Genomic DNA, 15,420 nt, shown 5'->3' with positions numbered 1-15,420 from the left:
CTGTGTCTCCCTCTCTCTCTGCCCCTCCCCCGTTCATGCTCTGTCTCTCTCTGTCCCAAAAATAAATAAATGTTGAAAAAAAAAATTGATCCCTTTCTACCCTGGTCCAAGCTATTGTTACCTCTTGTCTGGATCATTATAGTAACTTCCTAATCAGTAACCCTTCTTCTAATGTTTAGTCTATTTTCCAACTTAGCTGTCAGAGTTATCCTGTTATTCATTCCATGATGATTTTGGTAAAAAATAAATCATGTAGCTCTCCTGCTCAATACTTTGCAAAATCTTCTCTCTCCTAGGACTAGAAGCCAACATCATTTTTTTAAATTTCAATTCCAATATAGCTAACATACAGTGTTGTTAGTTTCAGGTGTACAAAATAGTGATTCAACAATTCCATGCACCACCTGGCGCTCATCACAAGTGCCCTCCATAATCCCCATCGCCTATTTCACCCATGCCCATACCACCCTCCCCTCTGATAACCATCGGTTTATTCTGTATAATTAAGGGTCTGTTTCTTGGTTTACATCTCTCTCTCTCTCTCTTTTTTATTCTTGGCTCATTTGTTTCTTAAATTCCACATACGAGTAAAATCATATGGTGTTTGTCTTTCTCGGACTGATTTATTTCACTTGGCATTATACTTTCTAGCTCCATCTATGTCGTTGCAAATGGAAAGATTTCATTCTTTTTACAGCTTTTTACAGCTGAATAATAGAATATTATTCTATTATATAGAATATTAGAATATATAGAATATATAATAGAATATATAATAGAATATATTATATAGAATATATTAGCATATATAGAATAATAGAATATTATTCTATTATATACATATACCACTTCCACTTCTTTATCCATTCATCTATCGATGGACACTTGGGCTGTTCCATAACTTGGCTATTGTAAAAAATGCTGCTATACATATAGATGTGCATGTATTGCTTTGAATTAGTGTTTTTGTATTTTGGGGGTGAATATCCAATAGCGAAATTACTGGATTGTAGGGTAGTTCTGAGGAATCTCCTATACCAGTTTTAGAAGCCCACATCTTTTAAATGACCTACAAAGACCAGCATGACTTGGCTTCTGTGCAGGGAAGTATTAAGCTTGATCAAAGAAAGCATTGGCCCTTTGCCCCCAGCTCCTGGGAGGTAACCTCTAAGCCCTTGGAATGTTCTACCCAACAAGAGTATCTTTGTTTGCCTGGACGCTTTGGACCCTGCTGAACGGTGTATACTAAATGTATGGTTTATAGTGAGGCCTTGGGCCACTGGGAATCCGCTCATTCTTCACATGGACTGAGCGCCAAGGTCACCTATGCAGGTGGTCAGTGTGTCTATAGGGCCAATCTCCAGCGAAAAGTCTGGAGACCAAGTCTTGGGTAAGTTGCCCTGGCTGACAATACTCTGTCCATATTGTCACACACTGTTTCAGGGGGAAATGTGCTTTCCACATAACTCCACGGGGACAAGACAACTAGAAGCCCTAACTGGTTCTCCTGGACTCCATCCTGGGCCCCTTTTCTCAATGGTGATTTTAATCTGTATCTTTTTGCTGCAATAAACTATAACTGTAAATATAACACTTGCCTGCATTCTGTGAGCCCTTCTAGTGAAACATTTATATACTCTCATTCTAGGCCTTTACACATACTGTGCCCTCTGTCTGGAGTATTCTTCCCCCAAGAAACCCAGGTGATTGTCCTTTTCACCTCCTTCAGATATTTATTCAAATACTGTCTTCTCAGTGAGGCCTTCCCTGACTAAACTGTTTAAAATTGTAACTGTCCACTAACACATACACTCTCCCTTCCTCCACGGTATGTGTTTCTGCAGAGGTCTTATCTTTTCTGAAATGTTATATACTTTATTTAGTTAGCTCTTTGTCTACCTAATCCTAACTAGAATGAAATCTTCAAGAAAACAGGAAACTTACTGTTTTTCTCTGTTTTGTTCATTGCTGTGTCTCCCAGAATAGTGTATAACACAAGTGAGAACTTGGTAATAGCTCTTGAATGAAAGAATGAATCTGTGTATACTGGGGAGGAAATAAGGTAAACAGTTCAACCAAAAATCGACCCAAAACAGCAAGGACTGATTAGTGGCCCTAGAAAAGAACTTCATAAAGAGAGCCACTGATGAATTATAAAATAAGGATTAGTAGACTTGGCTACATGAGCCTGATTTTCTATCTTCTAAGAAACTGTGTTTTGGATCACCCAACATTCTAAACGGGTCATGAGACATAAGAGGGATAATATTTACCCACATAGGACATCCAGAAACCAAGAACTGGTGAAAATGGAGTAAAAAAATGCTGGGTCCTTGGAGAAGAAGTGGTTTTGAGGACCCGTTCATTGTCACTGAGGCCCACTCAGGTTCCCTCAGGCAATGAAACCCCTTGAATGGAAAAGTGTGACCCTACTGTCGCTATTGCCCAGTCCCACCAACACTGAGTAGAATAGGTCTGGTGTTTCTCAGGATGTAAAGCGTGGCCAGAATAAAGTGAGAAACCCCACAATGACTCAATGACCTAATGATACCACCAAGGTAGCATCCTCTAACTGCTAATCTCCAGCTGAAGAGTTTCTTAGTTACAGGCCAGATTATTCCTGGGAAAGTCTGATCTATACCAAGAATAAGAGGTCTAATCAGAACTCACAATCATCCATAATTACTGTGTAGAGAGAGAATCCTTTAGTGTATTTAGGATGGTGGGTCATCTAGGAATCCCAACAGGATGGCTGACCCTATAGATTTGTCTCCCATCTTTTGGGAGATGACATATAAATGTTATAATGATATGATGAACCTCTTGCAATGAGATAAAAACCAAAAATGATCAGGACAAGAGTAAACCAAAAAGGGCTAGCTGATGGGATTGATGGACAAGGGGTAGAAAGGGGAAGAATTCATGGTGGAAGGGGTGATAAAGAAGAGACCTATGGCTCTGTAACATTGGTACATAAGAACCACATCTAGGAGAAATGAGGAATATGCCCAGAGGGAAGACCATGAGTATTTTGTCTGGTCTCTGTAACTCAGGACCCCCTTGTGGATAGGGCTGCACAGTGACATCACAGAGAACTTTCTGGAGGAAAGTACAGTGACGCCTTCATGAATGCAGTGAGGTAAATAAATGAATGAAAAGTGAAACAAGATGAATGTCTGAGGAGAAACAAAAATAAAGTGGGCTTATGACATTATGATAGGTATGAAAGGCAACTTCAATGGTCTTAAAATGCAACCTATTTCCTATGAGAACAATGTTGTCCCCAGGTACCACTATCTCAAAGGAGGACATTGGGAGGCTTTTAGTAAAAAGAGAAAGGTAGGAAGTAAATGGCAGGAGACTATGGGTGGAGAGTCTGGCGGAGCAATTCCTTGTATCGGATAATCCAGCTGATTGTCAGCGAAGAATGAAGGCTTATTTGTTATACTCCTGCCTAATAATTCATTTACTCAGCAAATGTTTACTGAGTTCTACACTAGAGACTAGATTCTAGGGATGAAGCAATTAGCCACACAGATAAGATCCCTGTCTTCCTGGGGCTCACACGCTAGTGGGAGAGACAGACATTACAGAAATAAACAAATCAGAGTGCTAAGAGAAAAAAACAGGCAGAAAGGAAGGAGGTACTAATTTGATGAATCTTAGAAAGAAGTTACAGTGAGGATTCAGCTCTCGGGAAATTATGCATGGAGGTGCCAGTCATGCACAATGGTCATCTCAGGAGCAATGACAGCTCCTTTTTAAAGCCTTAACCACCTTCCAAGTGTATGTGTTGTCATTGTGTGCTGAATTATAGAGTGCTGCAAAATTACAAAAGCAGTGACCTGTTACAAACCCTTTCAATGCTAAAGCAGAGCTTAGATACCTAATGAGCTACACATTCTACACCCACAGTCTTCAATTGTCAGAGCCTCTAAAACATTCTGCCTTTACAAATTAAAAGGATTATCATGAGGGAAAAAATAGACTAAAGACAACTGGGTCAAAAACTCCTTGTCTAAAGATAGTCCATATACCCCACTGGGCACCTGAGTTTCCCTGGCTGCTGGGCAGCACACTACCTCCTCCTCTCCCACAGCGGGCTCACTGGGACCTTGGGCCAGAATCCACGCCATCCCTCTGGAGACTGTTTGTGCCAGGCCCCTCCCTTTGCTGCTGCTCCAGCCTTTTGGAGGTGTCTCTGGGCCCGTTTCCTTGGTACTTGCCTTTGGAGCTGGAGAGCACCTGCTTGACCCTCCCAGCCCTCTTCGCTCTGCGTGTCTGTGCTCACAGGGCCTGACTCCAGTTCCTGGTAACTCAACAGCCCCACCGCCAGCACACTCCCCTCAGCGGATATGTTGAGCAGAAGAACACAGATGACTGAATTTATGTGGGCCAATTAGGTCCGTACGTCTTTGAAATCCGCCTCAGCCTTGGACCTAAAGTCCAAGATGAAAACGTTGTGGCCCTTGTTGGGTAGCTGCGGAAGACATGGGCTTGGACGCGGAACTGGGAGCAGTAACCAGCAGACTGTAGGACAAGCACAGCAATTAGGCGGCACGACAGCACCACCTCCCAACCCCAAGCAGAAATTGCAAAGAGTCACGGCCCTTTTCCCACCGACCTCCTCCCTGAGCTAAATTTAATTCCAGCCTGAACTGCTCCAGATTGACGGAAACTAAAAAGACATGACAACTAAACTGTGATCCTAAACCGGATCTAGTACTAGTGGAGAAAAAAAAAAAATTGCTTGAAAGGGCATTACTGTGTCAGCTGACGAAATTGGAATACAGATGGTATACATCATATAAAAGTAGCATACCATGGAAATGTAACTGAAGTTGGAAATCGTGTAGGGGTGTATGTAAGGGTTAAAGGGCCATAACATACGTAATTTACTCTCAGACTTACTCTCTTGGAAAAACAAATTGGGAGGTTGGCGGGAGGGGTGCAGGGAGCAAGCACGTAAGAAAATGTGCAAAGGTTAACGCAATTGGGGCAAAATCTTCACAATATGTTAAAAAATCAAGTGCCTAAAAATTCTTTGTATTCTTATAAGTTCCTGTGAGACTGAAATTATTTTCAAAATAATTTTTTTTTATAATCTGGTTTTAAGAACTAGGTAGGTTGTCTAAAAATAGCTCCTCTACTACCTGGACTGTCATGATTAGAGGTTCATTTCTTTGGATGTGACATATTTGCAGACCACCCCAATTTCTCCACATTAACTGGGCCCGCTTTGTTTTCTCCTTTTGAAAACAAAATGTCCTTTTGCTTCATAATTGTTTGAAACACAAAGACTTAGAACATATCTTCATCTGAACATTGGCATACATCACAAGATATATAACTGAAATCTTAGGGAGTATCAGTTCATAATTAGCTAGGGACAGGCAGAGGAATCACTAGAAAAGAAGCTAAAGCAATAGGTGTGGAGAGGTGTCCCGTGTAAATGAAAATGAACCATGAATACAGAGGAGGAAGGGCACCATTATTCCTCCACCTCTTAATTTGGTGCTGAGCCAGACCTGAGGGGTAATGTTCTACGAACTACCGTGGAATCTAAGCTGCTAGCCTTCTCTCTGACAACGCTGATGACCCTCTCCTTCCAGATTCCCTACACCTGCTCCATCTCAACTGTGCAACAAGGTGCCTGCAACCAAGATGGGGCAAAAGACATCAATAGAACATTCTCTAAAGCAAGGCCAAGGAGGTGAGGCGTATGCCTTTCTTTTCTCCACCAGCCATGCCCCAGAGGTTTGTGGTGGGCTTCAGAATCCCCCGTGTTGGAAACTCCCAGACACAGAAATTTGCTCTATCAAATATCTAACTTATATAGGTTATAATAACATAGGCTTGCTATGGATCAGGCTTCTCAGAATCCTGAGAATATGCTGGCCATAATTTATTTTTTTCTCGCTATAGGACATTTGCCACGTGGTACCAAAAAAGATACTTCTTAATTTCCAGAATCAAGGAAAATATACAGATTAGAATTTAAATTCTGGTCTAGGATTATCTGGGGAAAGTGTAAAGATTTCTGCCAGCTGTGGTTAAGGAACCCGGGGGCTTAATTTTCTTTATGAAATAGCGCATCCTAGTGGCATTCTCAGAAACTGCAGGGCAATTCAGAAGTCTTCCCCCCGTCCCCTCCCCCCACCTTGAGTGAGTACATATTGGACCTACAGTAGCTCCTTGGTCAGAAAAACCAGGTCTCAGTGCTATTTCTTTTTTTTTTTTAAACCGCCATCAAGAATTTCTATATGAGAAAACGTGGGTTCATATAACCCACTCTTGTTCTGGAGCCGTGAATTTCAAATGTTTTTATTCAGTTACATAAACAAAGCAACTTTTCCCTTGGAAAAACACAAGTGGAAATTTCAAAACAGAACAGAAATAATATTTCAACTCCAAGTGGCACGCATCTCTCACTTTTGCTTAAATTTTAAAGCATGTTCTATCTAAACTGACACTTTTAAAACCTACTTATTTTAGAACTTGTGTTACATTCAAAAGGAAATAAACATTCTGCTCCATTCTGAATAGGCCCCTTTCACTAAGCCTTTGAGCCCCTTCACCAGCAGCCTATTCAGATTTCAGGTCATCACACACGTTCTGGGTCTGAACCATCTCCCTGTCACTGAAGTTCCTCCAGAAATGTTGAGGCCAGGAGAGCCACAGAGGGCTCAGAGCAAATTAGCACAGGCCTCGCGACTGACCAAAATTAGGCCAGTCTAAAATAAACCATGTAGGTTTTTTTTTTAATGTAGAAAATATAACCCCCTGCACAGGGAGCATGTATTAGTTTTTATTTATTTATTTTTTTTTTTTTTTAATTTTTTAGCCTTTTAATTTTCACGGTCATGGCCATAGCTCCTTTTCAAGTAGGTCTGAGTGCGCCAAGCATTTTGTGAAAAAAGTAGGTCACGGGAATGCATTGCAAAGGGATTTTGTTTGGGGGTTAGAAGTGGGGGGCTGGAAAGAAGACAGTGAGTTCGATTTGGGAATAGAAATAATTTTCAGTTTCTACGCTGTACTATGGAAATGATGAAAAGGAGGAAGAGCAAGATGGGGACAGTCTTTCCTGAGTGCCCACTATTTGTGCCTTTGCATGAATATTATTATCCCGTGAAGGAGTGTTTGTTTTCATTTTATGGGTAAGGAAGCCAGAGATCAGAGAAAGAGGGAAGAAGGAAGGTGGACTTCAAATCCCGAAGCTGGGACATCATCTTATCCCTAGGACACAACCCAGGAAAAGGTTTTCAGAGTGAAAATAATTCTACTTGTCCTTAGAATCTCCATTGAGAGACCAGTGAAAACTATCAGTTAACGAATGCTCTTAGTCACTTTGCCCCACCTCTTTGAGAAAGCAGTCGAGTGAGTGAGGTTTCTCTCTAGCTTTCCTATCCTCTTCCTCAGTTCCTTCCCTCCTATGTCCCCGTACGTCAACTTGTAGCTCCGTACCTGTGCCCTGACACACAAGCTTTCCTCTTGATCTGGTCTAGAAACTTTCTTTCTGCCTTCTCTGTTTTCAGGTCAGGTCTGGCCAATATCTTGTCTTTGCCTCGGTCAGCTGCCTCTTAGCTTGGATTAATACTTCTATTTTAACAGCACTGATGCCTCTAGTTGGAGAACATCTCAGATACTGTGGCAAGCTGATGGGAGAGGTATTGTGAGCTGGTGTCAGTTTTGGGCTTTTAATTATATTCTGTTTCAAATATTTCTGTTCTGGCCACAATGCTAGGCACTGGAAATACACAGATTGATAAAAGATTATCTTTATCTTCATATACACCATTTGGAGAGTAATTTATTACAATGCTTCATGAAGCTGTTTTGGGCTATGCGTGAGGTGAAAGGAAAAAACCCCACATTTTCTCAATAGATCCTAAGGACAGCTTCCAATAGAAGAAAAAATTATAAAAGCAAGTGAGGAAAGGAGGGTGGTATGCCCAGTGTTTTGCAAAACTCAATTTGTAGGTGTTATTTCCCCCCCCCCTCTCTTTGTTAGATACATTGTTATACACATTTCCTTTCAACCCTCTGGAAACTGACTACATCCTGGGTTCCCAAGATTGGCTGAGAAGGAGGTTGGAGCAAGAGAGCTCAGTCTCCCAATCCGGCAGGGGGTGACCTAAGCCATGTGTGACTTCATTATAGTCTTACAACAGTGTTGTAAGGTAACTTCAACTGGGTCCATTTTACAGATGAGGAAACTGAGGATCAGCAAGGTTAGGTAACATACTGCGTCTAAGACACAGGAGCAAATATGAAGTTAGAGCACTATTAGTGGGGGAAGGAGAAGTCCCTACTTCTTGCTCTTTAATGTCTTTCTTTCTGCTCCCCAACTTCTAAATAGATGCACCCCAGTCAAGCAATACACATGTACTGAGCACTGTCAAAGGGAGGATTGCAAAATATTATAAGCTCTGGTCCTTGGTCCTCAAGGTAACAGCAACATAATTTTGAGAATAAGACACACACACAGATACACACGTGCACACACACACACACACACACACACACAAATAACTAACAATCCAAATCTATGTGGAGCAAAGACAGGTCATCCTGTAAGAGAGAAGACTGTGAGTTGGATTTGCCTAGGCAAGGAGGATGTATAAGAATATTCTAGTTGCAGCAAGTTATGATGAGTGGAGACCCAGTGGTCCAGGGCAGGGGTGGAAGATCCGTGTGCAGAGCAATAGGACCGAAGCAGGTTGCAGAGCAGAGCAAAAAAGACAGGTGACCAGAAAAGTAGACCAGAGCAGGATGGTGAATGTGACCGGGACTGCAGCATGCCCAGGAAGCAGTGTGGGCACACGGGCGTGTGCACACGTGCGTGCATGGATGGGCATGGCCTGGGATGGGAACTAGGGGGCTGGGAGTAAATATGGAGAGTGTAGAGAAAGCACTGGACTGGGTCCCGAGGTACAGGGGTTCTCGTCCCAGCTTTGCTGCTGGCTGCAAATGCAACCTCAGGCTAGTCACCCAACATTGCAGCCTTGCTTCTCTTCAGCTGTAAGACCAGAAATTGGAGATCATCTCCAAGATCTGTCAGTAATCTTAAGACATCCCCCTGCCTCTCCTTTTCTTCTGCTCCTTCTTCACCATCAGCTCCAGAATATGAGAAGTGTTCTCTTTGGTTTGCAAATAGCATAACTTTTTTTTTTTATTTGAGAAACAATTAGTTCAATGCATGAATCTGGACAAGCCCTGTTACTGTAAAAGAATCATTAATAGGGAATCATCATTAATAGGGAATTTTTAAAGTGTAAATAATCTCAAACTGATGTTTCTATTAAGCCAATGTCATTTCTTCGCTAGCCACCTGCTTGCTTTCGCTGAATTATTTTTTGCGGCAATGCCACTGTTAATGTTAGGGGCTCCACAGTAAAGAGCCCTAGGAACCTCACTGCTGTGTTTACTGTAAGGATTTTTTTTTTAATTTTTTTTCGACATTTATTTTTGGGACAGAGAGAGACAGAGCATGAACGGGGGAGGGGCAGAGAGAGAGGGAGACACAGAATCGGAAACAGGTTCCAGGCTCTGAACCATCAGCCCAGAGCCTGATACGGGGCTCGAACTCATGGACCGCGAGATCGTGACCTGGCTGAAGTCAGATGCTTAACCGACTGCACCACCCAGGCGCCCCACTGTAAGGATATTTTTGAGGATGTTACTAATTACATAAAGAAGAACCATGAGAGAAATTTTGCTCTGGTATCCAGATTAAAAAAAAGATGTGCCAACACTGCTCAAGTTGCCTATCCTTACCTACCTCAAGGACTCCATGACTGTTGTAAAGAGCTCCATTTCACTATCTACAATTTGGTGCTGCTGGGAAGCACAGAGCGAAATCTGGTCCAAGCACATGGCTTGCTCAACTCACCCCGGGCAACATGTCTTCCCTGGCTGCTCTTAATCTTTCTCGAACTCATTTCTTCCTCTTTGTTATTTTTATCTTTCTGAATTATATGCATTTGGGTACCTTAAATACCTCTGGAAACAAAGAAGTTTAAAAATAAATACAAATAAATAAATACATAAATAGATAGATAGATAAATAAATAAATAACTTCATGCAACTGAAAGCTTTGTTTTCTAGACCAGAGGCCAGCAAACTGTGGCCTATTGGCCAAATCCAGTTGTTTTTGTATGGTCCTCAAGTTAAGATTGCCCTGTACATTTTTTCAATGTTTGGGAGAAAAAAGGAAGATGGTTTATGATGTGCAGAAATTATGTAAAACTCAGTGTCATAATTCAGTGCCCATAAAGTTTTATTGGAACACAGCCACACCCACTCGTTCACTTACTGTCAATGATTGGTTTCACCCTCCCACAGCAGAGTTCAGTAGCTATGACAAAGGTGGATGTGGCCCCTGGCCTAAAATATTTACTACCTGGACTTTTACAGAAAAAAAATTGCTGATCCCTGAATTAGACTTTCATTTTACATCTGTGTAAGTTCCTCCCGGCTAATTATAAAATTGCTTCAAAGCTCGGTGTTTGCTGCATCCTTACTCAGTCTAGATATTTTTTGTGTTTTGTCCATAAAACTATCTCTCAGTGTACTTTAACCTCGACCTAAGCTCAGGTTTATTATCTGGCTCAGATTTCAATGCTGTGTAATAGAGACAATTGACTTTGTGCCTCTTAGAAATGACCAAAGGACTCTCTTGGGTAACTATTTTATAGACACTAATAAAATGAATCCACAAAAACCTTCTATTTTTGCAGAAAATTCTAAGCCAACAGAAGGATCTACACAGCAACTTGGCACTTTTTACACCACGTTCAAACAATTCCCTCCAGTTTCTTTTCAGTTGATACATGTGTTTGCATATTTACTGATTTTTTTCCTCTCCTGGTCACCCTCAGTTAGAAATAAAACAAGTCTCCATGGAAACACAACAGAATGCTCTCTCACAGATGATCGAGGGACCCAAGCAGCTGGTATTGGGCTGAAGGCTGCAGTGGCATCTGACCAAATTAGGAAGAGAAAACAGCTCACCGGCTCCTTCAGACCTCTCAGAATTCTAAAGCTCAGCATGAAAACCTACACAGATTGTGAATTACTGCAGATTTCTTTTTATTCCTTCTTTTCTTTCTGAGAGATGTTCTATCTTATCATGTGATATTCTTATATTCTTATAAAGTATTCTGTCTTACCCCTGTGTACATTTCAGCCATAGGGGTTTTCATCCCGTCCCCTAGAATGAATGACAGAGTCTACAAAATAAGCAGGAGAGGAACTTCTATCAATGAGCACCTGCTGTGTGTCAGGCACTTACATGTCACAGCCAGATTAATGTCACACAGTTTGTAAAGCAGAAGAGCTAGGATTTGAACTCTCTTCTGGTTAACTCTAAAGCCCATTCTCTTTCCAGTACACATGAAATAATATCCTTCAGAAAGAAGAAAATAGAAAAGGCAAGATGAAACAAGGTATTTTGTTTGACAAAGCCATGGTTGGAGGGCAGTTGGAAATCAGGATAAGGAAATAAGAATACGAAATTCACCTTCTCACTTAATACTAGGTTTATGAGAAGTCACAGCCAATATGATTTCACTCATATATAGGATTTAAGAAACAAAACAAATGAACAAAGGGGGAAAAAACCAAGAAACAGACTCAACTGTAGAAAACAAACTGATGGTTATGGGGGAAGGTGGGTGGGTGGGTGAGATAGGTGAAGGGGATTAAAAGTACACATATCATGATGAGCACCGAGTCATGTACAGAACTGCTGAATCACTATATTGTACACCTGAAACTAATATAACATTCATTGTGTGTCAACTATACTGGAATTAGAGTAAAACACTTAAAAAGCAAAAAAGAAGTCACGGCCAAAAGCCAAGTTGGTGTTAGAACAGAGAGAAGCTGGGTTCTCTTCCCTAAAAATCCCTCCCTAATGTTCAGAGGAGGATGTTTTAAATAAGGGTGATTAATAAGGGTCTTGAAAGAATAGACAAATTACTATGGGAATCTAGAGAAAGGAGACGTGCTTCAGGTTGGAGGGAGGGGGACGGGAGGAATAATGGAGGAAGGGGTGGTAAAGCACAGCAACCCATCATAATACAGAGCTTTGGCTCTTCCCTGGGGCCATGTATCCATTTAACTGAACTTGTGTCTCCTCAAATTCTGATCCCGGAGCTGCACTCTTCTAGGTCCCACTTGTTACTAGTGTTGCCGAGTGAAACAGAACCTTGCCCAAGAGCCCATCTCTGTGACAGGACCAAGCACCCTCAAGGTCACAGAGCCTTGTTCCCCAAGCCTTATGAAGAGTCACCTTGGAACCGTATTCTCAAATCATGGGAGTATGGGATTGACAGGGGGGCCTCCAGGGCCAGACTGGGGGATGGCTGCTCCCCTCAAGCAGGTGGGCTCCAGGCCCCCAGCTTCAACAAGGACACCCTTGCTTTTACCTACTTGAGGAGGGATCATTCCTCTGCTTCAGAACCATTTAAAAACATATTCAGAACCTATCTTCGTCTGAACATTGGCACACACCACAAGAGGTCTAACTGACATTCAAACCAGGACTCCCGAGAGAAAGACGCATGTCCTCTGAAGGTTTATAAAGAGTTCATGGCTGGGACGCCTGGGTGGCTCAGTAAGTTTGGTGGCTGACTTCGGCTCAGGTCATGATCTCACAGCTCATGAGTTCAAGCTCCGCGTAGGGCTCTGTGCTGACAGCTCAGAGCCTGGAGCCTGCTTCAGATTCTGTGTCTCCCTCTCTTTCTTTTTCTCCCCTGCTCGCTCTCTCTCTCTCTCAAAAATAAACATTAACAAAAAAAAATTCAAGAGTTCGTGGTAAAACCACCCATCCTGTGACAGAGATGCAGAGAGAGATTTTTTTTTTAATGAAACAGTTCATCCTCAACTGATCTACATTCAGACATCACCATCCTGCCACCACTGAGGGTCAAGGAAAGCGTAGAGAAGAGAATGGGAGGAGATGGAGAGAGAAGACAGCTCCTTCTTGTGGAAGCCAGATTCAGGAAAGGTGATTGAGGAACATCAGCATCTCCTCCATCCCGGTGTATGGAGCCATGAGTTCTCTTGGAAAGGTGGATAGATTCTTCATAGGCTCCATTTCCAAAGCATGTTGGGGTGGGCTGTGGTATGTTTATAATCTCCGTAAACCTAGAAGAGTTCCTCTTCTGCATGAGCCCTTTATTGCATAAAGAGTCTGTGTGAAACACATTGCTCTCCACAGAAAGAAGTCATTTCGTTGCAAATTGCTTTATTAGCCAAATTAGATGATAAAACTAGGGCAGTATCTACTACCCTAAAATAGACCTTTAGATTATGGAAAAGTGAAATCATTGGAGACATCATGTCCATGCAAAAACAATCTTACTCTGGAGAAGGAAAAGCTTTGACTTGAGCTGGGACAGCCGTTCTTCACGAGTGTTAAATCCTTTTTTCCGTTTTCAACACCCTTGTCCTTCTGAATGGCTTTTGCTCAGTTTCTTGGATATTTAAAACTCTAGGCATTTGTCAGGCAAGCATTAGTGCCGGTGCCCCTGGGTGATTCAGCTAAGCACAGACATGTCTTAGCGAGGTTTGGACAATAATTGCTCTGACAAAGAATGATAACTTCCCATCTCAGAACAATTTATGAAGATTACACACCCAACCCCACACCAGGGGAAAACTTCTCCCTTTTGTTAATCTTTCACAGAATAAATGATGGTGTTGGAAGTTTAGAGAACAGCCAGTAATTTATCTCAGGCTGCAATGATAAAAAGTGCCGTCGTTTCAAGAAGAACTTGTTCGTGAGCTACTTTATTAACCATTAGCACAGACCACATGATTCAGACTTAGAAGAAAATAACGGCCTTAACATCCAGGCAGCCTATTAAAAAAATCCTACTCTTAATTTATAAATTCCCTTAAGAAGAATAGAGCCCCCATTCTTCATTAAGACCTGCTACGTCACCTACCTCCTCAAAGCCAAAGATATTATTTCTACAGGCAACACACGGTTAGGATCCTCCACAGAGAGCCTGACTATCCTCTATGTAACCCTTTAAGCAAAGAGAAAGTAGACAATATAGAGCGCAAGAAACTAAGGCAGACCAAGAAGAGGGCTCCCTGCATTCATCTTTCTTTTCCTTTTTCCACACAGTGTTTGCTTTGTTATTTCAGTCCTTATTTCTTTAACAACAAGAACCCTTGACTTCCGTGCAGTGCCCTGGTTGAATAACATTGCAACCGGCCAGTACCTGTAAGCCATGCCCGTCTCTGCTCTGGTGGTTTCCTGCAATGAAATTCCATGGACACGTAAAAACTTCTCCAAATATTTCCGTTCCGCTGCTCCACTAGGCCTCACCGGCCAGCAGGCTGCCTGAGGTGGAGGCTTGGTCACCGCTATGTGCCGTCTACATTTCAGAGCCGATTCACTGGATTTGGGCAGACCCAGCTTGGGGCTGGGGATGTCTGCACAGGCAGGTTTATACAGATGCATGTTTCCAAAACCCAAGAACGCAAAGCTAATTTCACAGTACTTAGCTCTGAGACTGGCTGTATCTTGCTATGATTACTTGGGTTATCTGGCTTTGGTGTGTCCCTAAAAGGGATCAGCTCGTTTTCCTTAGCTGCCCCTTACTATTTTTTGTATGTGAGCAGACTCTGGAGTCCCCAGCAGAGCTCCTAGATACATGTCTCTGTTGAAACCTTAGAAAACAAAACAAAACAAAACAAAACAAAACCCTGAGAAAGTCCAATCCCTTTTCTTGTCCCCGTTAAGTTCCCAAAGTCAAGCTTCAGCAACTATGTATTGGCCCCTGGGGAAAAAATACGGGCACTCTTTCCCATGTCTTTCTATTTAGGTAAAAGGAAATATTTGGGTGGGATATAGGCCAAATGTTCTGTTCTCATAAGGATCATAAGGCCTTGGGGATGATTCATGAGTGTGTAATGAGACCTTTCTAAGTACTTCATAATCAAATAATTTATTATACTAGAGACATGATTCATTTGGGTAGAAGGTCCATCAGTCTTTTTCTTTTTAAGATGTTGCTATCAAGTGATAGGAAATATCAATAGGATGGTTGTAAAAAGCAAAAGGCCTACACAAATAGGACCAGTGATTTTTGACAGAGATGTACGAGTGATTCGATAGAAAAAGGATAAGCTTTTCAACAAATGGTACTGGAGCAGTTGGACACCCATAAGCAAAAACAAACAAAAACAAATGAGCCCTGACTTCAACTTCATATTTATACAACAAAATAAATCAAACTGTGTCACAGACATAGATATAAACCATAAAACTTCTAGGAAAAAAACAGAGGAGAAAATCTTCAAGACCTAGGGATAAGTGAAGAATTCTTAGAGCTGACACCAAAAACACAGCCCATAAAAGAAAAAATTAGTAAAGTAGATGCCATCAACATTCAAAACTT

The 15,420-nt window shown here is 41.8% G+C and overlaps 1 protein-coding gene across 2 annotated transcripts in view; it reads right to left on the bottom strand.

Annotated features, from left to right (window-relative positions):
* The window catches only part of KCNAB1 (potassium voltage-gated channel subfamily A regulatory beta subunit 1), a 399,759-nt gene extending 385,208 nt beyond the window's left edge, over window positions 1-14,551 (bottom strand). For both annotated transcript variants that reach the window (XM_047874454.1, XM_047874456.1), the window contains exon 1: window positions 14,239-14,551. In XM_047874454.1, coding sequence (XP_047730410.1) covers window positions 14,239-14,480 — 242 coding nt within the window. In that variant the 5' untranslated portion in view covers window positions 14,481-14,551. The remainder of the gene's footprint in view (window positions 1-14,238) is intronic.
* Window positions 14,552-15,420: the final 869 nt, after the last annotated feature.

This window comes from Prionailurus viverrinus, chromosome C2, assembly GCF_022837055.1.
Source record: "Prionailurus viverrinus isolate Anna chromosome C2, UM_Priviv_1.0, whole genome shotgun sequence".
NCBI classification, from domain to species: domain Eukaryota; kingdom Metazoa; phylum Chordata; class Mammalia; order Carnivora; family Felidae; genus Prionailurus; species Prionailurus viverrinus.
The sequence above is the reverse complement of the archived record's forward strand: the minus strand, read 5'-3'. Positions and strand labels throughout refer to the sequence as shown.